Genomic DNA, 15,498 nt, shown 5'->3' with positions numbered 1-15,498 from the left:
GCACTCTGTGAACAGCCAGCTTCTTTGGCAATGAATGTTTGTGGCTTACCCTCCTTGTGAAGAGTGTCAATGATTGTCTTCTGGACAACTGTCAGATCAGCAGTCTTCCCCATGATTGTGTAGCCTAGTGAACCAAACTGACAGACCATTTTGAAGGCTCAGGAAACTTTTGCAGGTGTTTTGAGTTGATTAGCTGATTGGCATGTCACCATATTGTAATTTGTTGAGATAGTGAATTGGTGGGTTTTTGTTAAATGTGAGCCAAAATCATCACAATTAAAAGAACCAAAGACTTAAACTACTTCAGTCTGTGTGCATTGAATTTATTTAATACATGAGTTTCACAATTTGAGTTGAATTACTGAAATAAATGAACTTTTCCACGACATTCTAATTTATTGAGATGCACCTGTATATATATATTATATATACACACACACTACCGGTCAAAAGTTTTGAAACACCTGATTGAAATGTTTCTCATGATCTTAAAAATCTTTTGATCTGAAGGCTTATTCTTAAATGTTTGAAATTAGTTTTGTAGACAAAAATATATTTGTGCCACCATATTAATTTATTTCATTATAAAACTAAAATTTAACTAAAAAAAAATAATTTTTGAAATTGATGACTTGGACCAAATAATAAAGAAAAGCAGCCAATAAGTGCCCAACATAGATGGGAACTCCTTCAATACTGTTTAAAAAGCATCCCAGGGTGATACCTCAAGAAGTTGGTTGAGAAAATGTCAAGAGTACATGTCTGCAAATTCTAGGCAAAGGGTGACTACTTTGAAGATGCTAAAATATAACACAGTTTTGATTTATTTGGGATTTTGTTTAGTCACAACATAATTCCCATAGTTCCATTTATGTTATTCCATAGTTTTGATGACGTTACTATTATTCTAAAATGTGAAGAAAAAAAATGATAATAAAGAATGAGTAAGTGTTTCAAAATTTTTGACCGGTAGTGTATATATATTTACTGGGGCAAAAAATTTATTATTGTTTGTTAATAAGCAGGTTGATAATGGTTTTTCATCCTTACTAAACAAGTTGGCCATGGCCATAACATAACCATCTCAACTTTCCAGAGTAATGGATAATTAAAAAATGTTTGATTAGGCAAAAACAGTTCTCACTTCAAATTTGTTCGCAAAAATACTTAGCTAGTAATTAGTCAGTGGTTCTTTACAGCCTTTAAGCATTACTTGCTTAAACAGTAAATGTTCCTAAAACAGTTATAAACACATGAATTAACCATTAATATATGTCCATTTCAATGCATATGTAAATATATAAATAATTTCTTCTTTTATTATTATTATGGATTTACGCCTTCTTAATGTTCTCAAACAATTCTTTGCCACTGGTTTACATCAACTGATGTAAACAAAAGCAGCAATTACAGGGCCAAGTGCCAGCATAGCAACCACTGCACAACACTAAGCACAACCCAAAGAACACATAGAATGCTTATGACACGCACACCAAAGTAACACCAACTCGCATCTTGCCTCAAGACAGAATCAAACTGGGAACTTTCCGTTTGACATTTCATGGCTCTAAACACTGCTCCACTCAGCTGCTGGACTAACAGTCACCAAAAGGAACAAACTAAGCTAAGAATTATTTTATTTTTTACAGCCAAACATAAGAATCAGAATGAGCTTTATTGCCAAGTATGCTTACACATACAAGGAATTTGTCTTGGTGACAGGACCCTCCAGTGCACAGCAATACAAAACAACAACAAGACTTTTAAAAAAAATAATTAATTTAATAAAATAAATAAATATCGAAAATAAAAATAAAGTATATATAATACACAATATATATATACACACACACACACACATATATATATATATATATATATATATATATATATATATATATATATACACACACACACACACACACACACACACACACACACACATACACATACGTAGTGCAAATCTAAATACAAGTCGGTTATATACAGTGCAAGGGAATGTAATGGCAGAAGAGGTTGGATGTGTTGGATAATATAAAAAGACTAAACTATGCACATTAATTATTGTTCATGAGATGGACAGCCTGAGGGAAAAAACTGTTCCTGTGCCTGACGTTTCTGGTGCTCAGAGCTCTGAAGTGTCTGCCAGAAGGCAACAGTTCAAAAAGGTAGTGGGCAGGGTGAGTGGGGTCCAGAGTGATTTTTCCAGCCTTTTTACTCACTCTGGAAGTGTATAGTTCTTGAAGGGAGGGCAGGAGGCAACCAATAATCCTCTCAGCAGTCCAAACTGTCCTTTGTAAACTCAATGTCTGCTGAGTAGAACTGTATCAGCAGCGCCTGTGGCAGGTTGAATTTCCTCAACTGGTGAAGGAAGTACAACCTCTGCTGGGCCTTTTTCACAATGGAGTCAATGTGGGTCTCCCACTTCAGGTCCTGTGAGATGGTAGTGCCCAGGATCCTGAATGACTCCACTGCTGCCACAGTGCTGTTTAGAATGGTGCTGGGGGAGTGTTGGGGTGTTCCTCCTAAAGTCCACAATCATCTCCACCGTTTTGAGCGTGTTCAGCTCAAGGTTGTTTTGACTGCACCAGACAGCCAGCTGTTTAACCTCCCTTCTGTATGCAGACTCATCGTCATCTCGGATGAGGCCGATGACAGTGGTGTTGTCTGCAAACTTCAGGAGCTTGACAGTGGGGTCTTAAGCATAGTGGGGAGAGCACACTGCAGGAGGTGTTGGTGTTTGAGTGAAGGTCAGAGTGGATGTGGGATGTGAGATTGGGACATTCAAATCTACAGTAGAACACATTCAGGTCGTAAGCCAGTTGTTGGTCCATCACAGGGTTGGGGGCAGGAGTCCTGTAATTCGTAAGTTGTTTCATGTCACTCCACACTGATGCAGGGTCATTAGCTGAAAACTTGTTTTTCAGCTTATCGGAGTATCTTCTTTTAGCCACTATGATTTCCTTATTCAGTGTGTTCCTGGCCTGATTGTACAAGACTTTATCCCCACCCCATAAGCATCCTCTTTGGCCTGACGAAGTTACCATTATTAACTTTGTATTCATGTAACTTTTCAACAAAGAGGAAAATCAAAATTTGATTGGAGAAATGCCCAGAAACCATTCAGTAAGCAGAATACAAAAAGTTTATATATGATAGATAACAAGCAAGATGACTTGCCTAGCTGGGGATTCAAACCCAGGACCTTCAAAACTACAAACCAGTGCATTAACACACTGAGCCACTCAGTCAGCATGTTTTAATAGTGGAAAAGATACAAACTGAATTTAGAGTGAGTACACATGTAGGTTATATTTGTAACTATAGGTGGCGTTACCTCCAAACTGCTCAGGTGTCCTCAGGGCATGATGTTGATGATGCATACCAATTTTCATTCAAATCCGACAAAGCCTTCAAAAGTAACAATATTTTTTATAAAATTCAAAATGGCAGAGATCCGATATGGCTGATATCAAATACAACTGAAGGACAGATCAGTCCGGATACAATGTTCATTGCATCTTCTAAACAGATGACAACTTGTCCAGAGTGAGGAGCTCCACAGTTAACACGTATGGCACACGGACCACTACGCTACATAGACTTATGATGAACAGGTGCGAGAAAGACAAACTGCTCAGGAACCCTCAAGACATGATGTCAAAGATGTACCAATTTTTATTCAAATCCATCAAGGCATTCAAAGATATTTAGAATTTTAATAGAATTAAATATGGAGAGGCAGTACGGCTGATATGGGGATAATTGGTATCGTTGGAATCCTCATGACCCACAGAATACATATACACAAACCTCATGATTTTAGGCCATATGGTTCAAAAGTTATGGGCAGAAATATATCTTGACCCATAAATGGCGCTGTCTCCAAACTGTGCATGTACCCTCAGCTCATGGTCCTAATGGAGCGTAGTAAGTTTTGTTTCAATAGGACAAATTGTTGCAGAGATACAGCCTCAAATATATTTTCACATCGACCTGGTTAACTTTGCGATGCTGTAACTTTTAAACGAAAGCAAAAATCTAAATTGTTTACTGTGATTTCTGTGCAGCTCAGTCTGGAGAATGTTTCGAGACATTGTTTGGACAAATCGGAAAAAGTTTGAAGGACCTGAGACTTTTAAACTGTAAACATCATAATCCAAGATGACGGCCACAGTAATGGGTGGAGTTTTATGTAAGGGTTCATTTGAAGGGTTCATGATTTATTTGAACCATCAGGAGGAGAGTAAATCAGACAAAAAAAAAAAAAAAGATGTCTCTAAGACAAACGGTTCAAAAGAAAAGTGAATTTTTGACATGGTGGTGGCGCTATACAGTTTGTCCTTGAGATCCCAAATTTGCTATGGTGACTACTCATGCCAGCCCCTATCAGTGTGCCAAATTTGATCATTTTCCTATGTACGGTTCATAGGGCTGCCATTGCCTCCCGGCCAGAATAATAATAAGAAGAAATCTAACAGATACAATAGGGGCTACAGCCACTTTGTGGCTTGGTGTAAACTACGTGTATATACTTTATGTATTAACAATACAGGAACAAGCATTTACAAATACTGAATTAACTATAAATGAATGCTTTACAAATACTTTATACCGTTTAGAAATTATAAAGTGTTGCAATGTAAAAAAGTAATACAAATATATTCCTCTCTGGACACTATGATTATTTTTTTTTATTTAATTAAAATGTAATTTGTAACATCAGCATAAATTTCATTAAAACAAATACTAAAATGTTGTATAAATACTGTACAACTGAATTTTGAATTAGGATATATGGCTATATAGTTGTGTAAATGTTCCATAAACGCAGTTTAATTTCTTAAAGTTACAGTTTATTATCCCTTTAAGAGATTCAATTTTAATTTTTGGGTGAACTAACCCTTTAATGCAAAATGGAAATGATATATAGCATAATACTTTAACACATTTTTCTATGGAACAATCATCAACACATATTTCTAGACTCAGGGCCATGCCTCTCCCAATTTCCAGACAAGTACTCAACCGACATGAGTTTTTAATATTTGATTCTTGAATTATTAAATTTGGTCACTCCCCCAATCCTGAAATTGTGGATACAGCCTTGCCTGCACTCTTCCATTAGTATATTAGCATATGAATGGGCAAAATTACATTTGGAAACCACTCTTCGATAAGAGGAAAACGGATATATAAGCTGGAATGCTCACATTACCAAACTCACTGCAACCAAAGTGTATACTGCATATTACATTGAATAAAATAATCATATTAAAAATTATAATAAAAAAAAATAAAATCAAGGGGCATTTATTTTAAAGAATGATAGCTTAAGCTCACTTTAAGCGAAACATTTCAAAACATTAATTTGTTAGGTTTTAAATGATAAATAAAATATGCTGTTCAAAATGAAGACAAAAAGAAATTTGGACACTTTCTGGTTGTCAAATGTTAGTGCAACATGTCCATAATTAATGTGATGAACTACACTTGTAAAATTCCAACATTTTAAGTGTAACTTAAGGATCTAAAAATTATTTAGCAATTTTTGGAATTGCAGGAAAACACAGACTCTTGTGTAAATGTCTCACCCTTTCCTCTGACTGTAAATGCGGTTGACTCTGTCCCACTCTGAGTTCAGTTGTGTCAGGGCGTCAGATATCTGGGCCATTTCTTCTCTGGAAGCTTCCAAAATCACGTCAGATTGACGCTCATTGATCACTTCAACCTGCTCACCCAACCGCTCCAAACTCTCCTTTATACTCTAGGAACAGAGATACAGAAAATACAATAAAAAACTTGCACTGCCCACTCTAGGGCTGTGAATCGATTAAACTTAACAGAACTTAGTAAAATACAATTTAACAGATTTCAATTAATTACATGATATGTGATTGAATAATCAATTTAATCGTAATTCCTAGCATTTCAATATTTGCCAAAATAGGCCCAAAAATTAAAGATAATTAGGTAACACTTTACAATAAGGTTCCATTTGTTCACATCAGTTAAAAACATTATTTAACATGAACTAACAATGAACAACACTTTTGCAGCATTTATTAATCTTGGTTAATGTTAATTCCAACATATACTGTATTATTTTTTTATTTTTTTAATCAAAGTATACATTAACATTATTTAGTGCACTATGAACTAACATGAACTAACAATGAACAGCTATATTAACTTTAACAAAGATTAAGGAATCCTGTCCATTGTAATACATTTTGCTATTGAGTTCATCAGTCTGTGGACTTGGGCTGGACGCGTTCTTGTGTTCCGTCTGTACACATGCGTCAGACGGATGATTTTGGGGCGTCTCACTGTGGTAGCGTCACAAGTGGTGTTTTACTGGTTTTTTGCATCTCCAGCCATAAATGCATTGTTTTCATGATGCCACACTTCACATCAATGAGATCACATTTTTTCCCCATTTTGATGGTTGATGTGAACGTTAACTGAAGCTCCTGACCCGTATCTGAATGATTTTATGCACTGCTGCCACACGATTGGCTGATTAGATAATCGCATGGATGATTGTTGGTGCTAGATGGGCTGGTTTGAGTATTTCTGTAACTGCTGATTTTCACACACAACAGTCTCTAGAATTTACTCCGAATGGTGCCAAAAACAAAAATCATCCAGTGAGCGGCAGTTCTGTGGACGGAAACACCTTGTTGATGAGGGAGGTCAACAGAGAATGGCCAGACTGATTTGAACTGACAAAGTCTACGGTAACTCAGATAATCCCTCTGTACAATTGTGTTGAGAAGAATATCATCTCAGAATGCTATTCTGAGATGCAGGTTGAGCTGTTTTGGCGGCACGAGAGGGACCTACACAATATTAGGCAGGTGGTTTTAATATTGTGGCTGATCGGTGTATACATACACACACACTTGAGGTGGTCACTTCTAAAAAAGCAATACCCCTGAATACTAACTCAATAATTTTAGATATTATGTCATTATTTTTTAATGGTAATCTTGGAAAATGCAATATTATCTCAAAATGTTGATATATTATTTCTAAATATTGAGATATTTTCTCAAAATAACGAGATAATATCTTAAAATAATGACTTATATGATGGATTTTTATTTTATTTGACATGACAGAAACAGGCTTTCATAAGTGACAACATTAGCATTATAATAGTATAACTGTTTTCAAAACAGTATTGCTAATCCAGAACCTTGCTATTTTTTAGTAGCAGTCTAGCATGACAAAACGTCACATTGTATTGCACATGCAGCCTTTAGGTCAATATGAAATGGCATTTGTATCCCATCATATTTTAACAATGGCATGGACACATTTACCTTGGCACAGTGAAATTCCTCAGGCGAATGTGACGTGGGTGGATGTTAAGCGGGTGTGAAACCAGCAAAAAACGAAATGCCAAGCAACCTTTGTTTAATGTTGCACTTTATACTCTGGGAGAGTGAAAAAAATAAAAAATACTAATAACCCTGCCGCTAAACTGATTTCCTGGTCCAGTGAGTATCTTCAGTGTAGCTGTGTACGAAGCACCGCCCACACAGAGGTCACCACCAAACCAATCAACTTCATATTTGTCAACGTGGTGAATTCGCCTGTCAAAGATCACATAACTTGAACTCCACACTAAGTACATGTGGGGAAAGTCTTCGCCACCAGAAGTTCAATGCGCGAAATTCACGATCGCACAGATTCCCATTGAGATGACTCTATTTTGCCGTGTGAAGGTAAATGTGACCGTGCCTTAATGTGTTATGTTTGGGAGTGAAACAGAATATTCAACAAAAAAACTATAGGGCAGATCTTGATTTTCTCCAGTGGGATTTAATTGGATCGTGACAAGTGGGTGTTCCATACCAGAATGGAGCACGACCTAAATGTGAGTTTGCAGAACACACCTGACATTCACATATGAGGAGGCTTTTTGAGTGGGACATGAAGGCTCAAGGTCAAATTCACTCTCCAGAGTATCTCTCCATAGTAACTTTTCCTTTTCAAATCTATTGTTTACTCACCCTCATGTCTTCTGAAACCAGGATGACTTTCTTCAGGTGGAACACTAAAGGAGTTATTAATTTAAAGTAGCTTCCCAACCCTGAAACTAGTCCACTGATATTAAAGTGTGTGGAATACTATCATGGAGTAAACAGCAGTGTCAAAGTGTCTTTGTCTCTCTCTCTAACCTTGAGCATGTCCTCCTGACTAGAGAAATTTTCAAATAGTCCTCCGCTCAGCTCTGAGGAGTTCAGGAGTAGCTCTTTGTCGGCCATGGCCAGTAGAACCTTATTAATGTCCAGCAGATAGTCGGACGGAGAGAGAGAAGCACTCATCTCATCTGGAGGAGAGAGGGATGAGTCTGCTCTCTGTGGAGAAGATGATGTTGAGTCGATGGCAACTTTAACAACTGGTTGAGTTCTGACAACGTGCAGTTCCTGCAGAGAGAGAGAGAGAGAGAGAGAGAGAAGGAACATTAGACGCTTTCACACTCACAAAATGTGCTGTCAATATAACAACATTTAAATTAATTTCAGGTCATGTGTGAACAAGACTGTCGGCAATTAATCTCCTTAACTGTAGCATCTTAAAGGAATATTTGGGGTACAAGTTAAGATCAATCAAGAGCATTTTTGGCATAATGTTCATTACCACAAACATTAATAAATGGAAGTGAATGTGTGTGTGTGTGTGTGTGTGTGTGTAGGGACAGAAAATGCCCCCATAATGAATTCCCTTTAAACATCTGACACATTTAATTTTATTTTTTATTTTTTAACTAGAACTGTCACAGAGACCGGTGAGATATCTCACAACACTTATTTCATTAATATCTTTCAGAGAGTAGAACTATTTTTTACATAATTTTCCATGAAAAAAAATCACTTACAGCACCTTTAACAGCCTTACTAAATTATTATTATGGTGGGTAGGGTGATGTGAGGGCCACCCTTAAAATACCGGACAATAGGCGACAATAAAATAGGGGACGTCCCGGCTAATACAAGAGTTGGCAAATCTAGTTAATACATTATGAACTAACATTAACTAACAATGAACAACAGTATTTTAAAACTTCATGATACCTAATACTGTATATTAACTAATGATAAGAAATAGAACCTTAGCGTTACCAAATACATTTTATAACATATAATTATTACATTTTGAATTTATATTAATGGACTGATTAAATTCAAGTATTTTACATAAAAGGAGGAAACATTGTGTTTTTTTAAATGCCTACATAAAGGTAAAAAATACCCCTAAAATCAGATTAAGGGGGCAAATACTGCCCCACAGGTAAAAATGTACATTTCTGACCCTATATATACATACACATAAACATATATATAAAAAATGCAAAATGGCCTCATGTGTGAAAAACAAATAGAAATTAGGTAACACTTTATTTTAGGGTTCAGAAATTAGACAGTAATTCATGACTAATAATTACACTCGTAAGTGACTAGTTATGGACTAGTTTGGCATTATAAAGTAGTTATTAAGCCTTTATTGGCTGATTTCTTATTCTTGCTTTATAGCCCTTTTACATTTGCTTTTGCCATAACAATGAATTTATTAGCTAAAAACAAACATATCAGTAGCTAGTATGATGCAAATGACATCCTTTATAGGTTCTCTGTACTCTGTGTGAATGTGTGGCTTAGAAGTATAAAATACATGTTGAATGCGTATAGTATATTAAACAAAGCAGAGAAGGTTAGGGTTAGGATCAGGAGTAGGGGTTGGTGTAGGGTATCTGTGGGACTCTAAATAAACACAATAAACATGTTGATGCCCCTATACTGTATGGTAGTATTTAATTAGGGGTGCAAATAGCATCTAACACTATTTGCACTTAGTGCAACGAAGATGCTTTTTGTTGCTATTTACACTAAGCAACAAAAGTCTCTGCCTTCTATATTTTATACTTATAAGCTGCACATTCACACAGTGTAATGAGAACCTATTAAGGATGTATTTTCCACCTTAATAACTATTGATATCTTTTGGTTTTTACCTTATAAGTTCATTGTTAGGCAAAAACAAATGTAAAGATGCTATTAGGCAAGGGTAAGAAATCAGTGAACAAAGGCCTAATAAATACCTTTTTAAAGTCTGTTATTAGTCCCTTACAAGTCCAATTATTAGTCATTAATTACTGTCTAATTTCTGATCCCTAAAATGATATAGTACATATCATGAAAACAGCCATTTAAAGGGAGAAGTATTACAGAGAGTAGACTTTGAATTGACCTTGTAGCGTGTCTGGAGCAACAGGAGTCTCCTGTGGAGGTCTTCTCTTCTGTCCTCATCAGGAACAGACAGCAGCACCTCCTCTCCTCTCCTCAACACCTCCTCAACATGAGCTTTTTCCTCATCCATCTAAAACACACATACACTAAAATTCAGTGGCCCCTAAAAGTATGAGGAACCTTTTGCACACTTAAAGTCACACTCACCCTTTAAAATATATGAATTTCATTACATGTCTACATTAATTATGGACATGTTCCACTAACGTTTGACAACTATAAAGTGTCCAAATAATTTCTGTCTTCATTTTTAGAATTTTAGAACATTTTAGAACTTGTTTTACCTTTTAAAATCAATAAAACAAACTTCTATTTTGTGAAATGTCTTCTTTTTTTAAAAATCTCACTTGGTTTGATATTTTACTGTATAATCTAATGCAATCACATTCAGATATTTTAATTGATTTAAGTGTCCAAATATATTTACGGGGCACTGTATATACATGTGAAGGTTTTGTATTTGTGTGGGTGTGTGTGTGTGTGTGTGTGTACCCTCTCATCATCAGGTGTGTGTGTATGGTCCTGTTGCTCCAGTGCTTTGAGAGCAGCTTGTAGGTCTGATTCAAACAGCTGTAGCAGAGAGACGACATGAGGAGCAGACCTCTCATCTGACACCACTTGCTGTGGGCGTATCGCCTCCTGTTTGACCTCCAGACCAGCCGACACCTGTACACACAAACACATCCTGAGTGTTTGTTCATTGACGCAGCTGAAAATCTCAAGTATACCCAAACAGCTCCAGGTATGAGGCATGAGTTGAGGTATGCTGAGATATGAAGATCATTTTGTCCTCATGGTTTACCTGAGCAGAGCTGATGTGCTGCGCCACTTTGTGGAAATTGCGGCTGATGTCAGCCAGTTTGGGTTCCACCAGCTCTCTGCACGTGGGCCCTCTACTGGTCATTAAAATCACTGCCTGATCACGAGCGCTGTCCACACGCATACTCGTAACCTCCAACTCACACAGCACAGCCTGAGAGAGAGAATGGATTAAAAGATAACATGAAATCAAAATTGAATATATACTTTCTTAAAAAATGTCTCAAATTTTTGTTGTGCACAATTCACCAGTGCACGTTATTTTAAAGAAAAAAGAAAAAACTCAGTATCTATCTGTCATCTCATCCATTTCTACTAGCTACCATCCATCAATCCATCCATCCGTCCATCCAACTAACTATTTAAAGCGGTTAAAGCATAACATTGCAAGCGATCTGCAGAAGTAGTTGTGATTCAGCACTCTCTTTTGGTAGACAAATCTCATGGTTTGAGGATACCTGCTTTTCTCTGTGATCACTCTGAGATTTTCACCAGCAGAGGTGGAGTCATAATGTGCTATTGTCATGTTATAATTTTATTCGTTTAAACATTTATAATCAAGATACACAGGCGGCCAAAAGTCTGGAATAATGTACAGATTGTGCTCTTATGGACAGAAATTGGAACATTTAATCACTAAAGTGGCATTCAACTGATCACAATGTATAGTCAGGACATTAATAACGTGAAAAATTACAATTACAATTTGAAAAAAATTTTCAGAACTTCTTAAACTACTTCAAAGAGTTCTCATCAAATAATCCTCCACGTGCAGCAATGACAGCTTTGCAGATGACATTTCACCCCACACTTCCTGTAGCACTTGCCATAGATGTGGCTGTCTTGTCGGGCACTTCTGATGCACCTTACAGTCTAGCTGACCCCACAAAAGCTCAATGGGGTTAAGATCCACAACACTCTTTTCCAATTATCTGTTGTCCAATGTCTGTGTTTCTTTGCCCACTCTAACCTTTTCTTTTTGTTTTTCTGTTTCAAAAGTGGCTTTTTCTTTGCAATTCTTCCCATAAGGCCTGCACCCCTGAGTCTTCTCTTTACTGTTGTACATGAAACTGGTGTTGAGCAGGTAGAATTCAATGAAGCTGTCAGCTGAGGACATGTGAGGAGTCTATTTCTCAAACTAGAGACTCTGATGTACTTATCCTCTTGTTTAGTTGTACATCTGGCCTTCCACATCTCTTTCTGTCCTTGTTAGAGCCAGTTGTCCTTTGTCTATGAAGACTGTAGTGTACACCTTTGTATGAAATCTTCAGTTTTTTGGCAATTTCAAGCATTGTAAAGCCTTCATTCCTCAAAAAAATGATTGACTGATGAGTTTCTAGAGAAAGCTGTTTCTTTTTTGCCATTTTTGACCAAATATTGACCTTAAGACATGCCAGTCTATTGCATACTGTGGCAATTCAAAAACAAACACAAAGACAATGTTAAGCTTCATTTAACGAACCAAATAGCTTTCAGCTGTGTTTGATATAATGGCAAGTGATTTTCTAGTACCAAATGATCAATTTAGCATGATTACTCAAGGATAAGGTGTTGGAGTGATGGCTGCTGTCTAGATTTGATCAAAAATGACTTTTTCAAATAGTGATGGTGCTGTTTTTTACATCAGTAATGTCCTGACTATACTTTGTGATCAGTTGAATGCCACTTTGGTGAATTAAAATACCAATTTCCTTCCGAAACAGCAAAATCTGTACATTATTCCAAAAGTTTGGCCGCCAGTATATATTACGTGCTTTGAGGAAGATAAACAATACTCAGATTTATATTTTTAATATAAATGTGTTTTGTTTTTTTTGTTTTTGTACTGTACAAGAAGTGTAACTAGTGATATGGATGATATGACTTGAATTGAAGATTTGTTTTTGTTTTTTTATATTACGATCTACAGCCTCAGCGGATAATGCAAGTGAACCATAATACTACAATAGTAGGTCTATGCACTATAGTATACCAACTATAAGACTGTAAAATAAAAACACAACACAAGGATTCAATAATGATGCTGATGAAATATACTTTAAGATTTTTTATTTTTTAAATAGTATGAAGAAATATACAACATTACAATAATAATCAGTTTCTTTAATCTTTTTAAAGTAAAATTATAACAGAGATGGTTACACACTCTCTTTTCTATCTATAGATATGTAGATGTCTGTTGTTAACAGTTGTATGTGCCAGTGTTACAACCCCAATTCCAAAAAAGTTGGGACAGTATGAAAAATGCTAATAAAAACAAAATTATATTCGTAAATTATATTCACCCTTTGCTAAATTGAAAGCACTACAACTACACATTTTATTATGTTTTACCTTGTGAATTTTATTTATTTAAATGTACAGTAATTTCAAATCAGATGATTGCAACATGCTCCAAAAAAGTTGCGACAGGGGCAATTTAAGACCTATAACAATTTGATGAGTTAAAAGGAGATGTGAAACAGGAGATGTTAAACAGGTGAGGCAATTGTGTGATAGTATATAAGGAGCCTCCAAAAACAGCCTAGTCCTTCAAAAGCAAGGATCATTTGAGACTTGCCAATTTGCCAACAGATGCTTCCGCAAATAATCCAGCACTTTGAGAACAATGTTCCCTAAAGACAAACTGCAAGGATTTTGGGCATTTCACTCTCCATAGTGCACAATATAGTTAAAAGTTTCAAGGAATCTGGTCAAATCTCGGTGCGTAAAGGGCAAGATGAAAACCACTTCTGAATGTGTGTGATCTCTGATCCATCAGATATCACTGTCTTAAAAAAACATCATTCATCTGTAATGGATATCATGAACATGGCTTGGGATAACTTTAGTAAACCTTTGTTAGTCAACACCACTCGCCGCTGCATCCACAGATGCAAGTTAAGACTTTACTATGCAAAGCAGAAGCCATACATCAACACTGTCCAGAAGCGCTACTGACTTCTCTGGGCTCGGTCTCATCTTAGATGGTAAGTTGAACAGTGGAACCCAGTTTTTTGGTCCGATGAGTCCACATTTCAAATAGTTTTTGAACAACACAGCCACCGTGTTCTCCGGGCCAAAGAAAAAAAGGACCATCCAAGCTGTTATCAGTGTCAGGTCCAAAAGCCAGAGTCTGTATGGGCCAGGGGTGTGTCAGTGCCCATGACATGGGTAACTCGCACATCGGTGAGGGCACCATTAATACAGACAGATATGTAAAAATTTTGGAGCAGCATATACAGGTGCATCTCAATAAATTAGAATGTTGTGGAAAAGTTCATTTATTTCAGTAATTCAACTCAAATTGTGAAACTCGGGTATTAAATAAATTCAATGCACACAGACTGAAGTAGTTTAAGTCTTTGGTTCTTTTAATTGTGATGATTTTGGCTCACATTTAACAAAAACCCACCAATTCACTATCTCAAAAAATTAGAATACATCATAAGACCAATAAAAAAAACATTTTTAGTGAATTGTTGGCCTTCTGGAAAGTATGTTCATTTACTGTATATGTACTCAATACTTGGTAGGGGCTCCTTTTGCTTTAATTACTGCCTCAATTCGGCGTGGCATGGAGGTGATCAGTTTGTGACACTGCTGAGGTGGTATGGAAGCCCAGGTTTCTTTGACAGTGGCCTTCAGCTCATCTGCATTTTTTGGTCTCTTGTTTCTCATTTTCCTCTTGACAATACCCCATAGATTCTCTATGGGGTTCAGGTCTGGTGAGTTTGCTGGCCAGTCAAGCACACCAACACCATGGTCATTTAACCAACTTTTGGTGCTTTTGGCAGTGTGGGCAGGTGCCAAATCCTGCTGGAAAATGAAACCAGCAACTTTAAAAAGCTGGTCAGCAGAAGGAAGCATGAAGTGCTCAAATTTCTTGGTAAACGGGTGCAGTGACTTTGGTTTTCAAAAAACACAATGGACCAACACCAGCAGATGACATTGCACCCCAAATCATCACAGACTGTGGAAACTTAACACTGGACTTCAAGCAACTTGGGCTATGAGCTTCTCCACCCTTCCTCCAGACTCTAGGACCTTGGTTTCCAAATGAAATACAAAACTTGCTCTCATCAGAAAAGAGGACTTTGGACCACTGGGCAACAGTCCAGTTCTTCTTCTCCTTAGCCCAGGTAAGACGCCTCTGACATTGTCTGTGGTTCAGGAGTGGCTTAACAAGAGGAATACGACAACTGTAGCCAAATTCCTTGACATGTCTGTGTGTGGTGGCTCTTGATGCCTTGACCCCAGCCTCAGTCCATTCCTTGTGAAGTTCATCCAAATTCTTGAATCGATTTTGCTTGACAATCATAAGGCTGCGGTTCTCTCGGTTGGTTGTGCATCTTTTTCTTCCACACCTTTTCCTTCCACT

At 36.8% G+C, this 15,498-nt stretch overlaps 1 protein-coding gene across 6 annotated transcripts in view; it reads right to left on the bottom strand.

Moving 5' to 3' along the window:
• Window positions 1–15,498, bottom strand: part of LOC127418870 (utrophin-like) — a 333,951-nt gene that overhangs the window by 214,895 nt on the left and 103,558 nt on the right. For all 6 annotated transcript variants that reach the window (XM_051659723.1, XM_051659719.1, XM_051659722.1 and 3 more), the window contains 5 exons: window positions 11,122–11,292; window positions 10,812–10,985; window positions 10,261–10,389; window positions 8,190–8,438; window positions 5,595–5,767 (listed from right to left, as the gene is read on the bottom strand). In XM_051659723.1, the coding sequence (XP_051515683.1) occupies window positions 5,595–5,767; window positions 8,190–8,438; window positions 10,261–10,389; window positions 10,812–10,985; window positions 11,122–11,292 (896 nt within the window). The remainder of the gene's footprint in view (window positions 1–5,594; window positions 5,768–8,189; window positions 8,439–10,260; window positions 10,390–10,811; window positions 10,986–11,121; window positions 11,293–15,498) is intronic.

This window comes from Myxocyprinus asiaticus, chromosome 28, assembly GCF_019703515.2.
Source record: "Myxocyprinus asiaticus isolate MX2 ecotype Aquarium Trade chromosome 28, UBuf_Myxa_2, whole genome shotgun sequence".
In the NCBI taxonomy this organism is placed as follows: Eukaryota; Metazoa; Chordata; class Actinopteri; order Cypriniformes; family Catostomidae; genus Myxocyprinus; species Myxocyprinus asiaticus.
The sequence above is the reverse complement of the archived record's forward strand: the minus strand, read 5'-3'. Positions and strand labels throughout refer to the sequence as shown.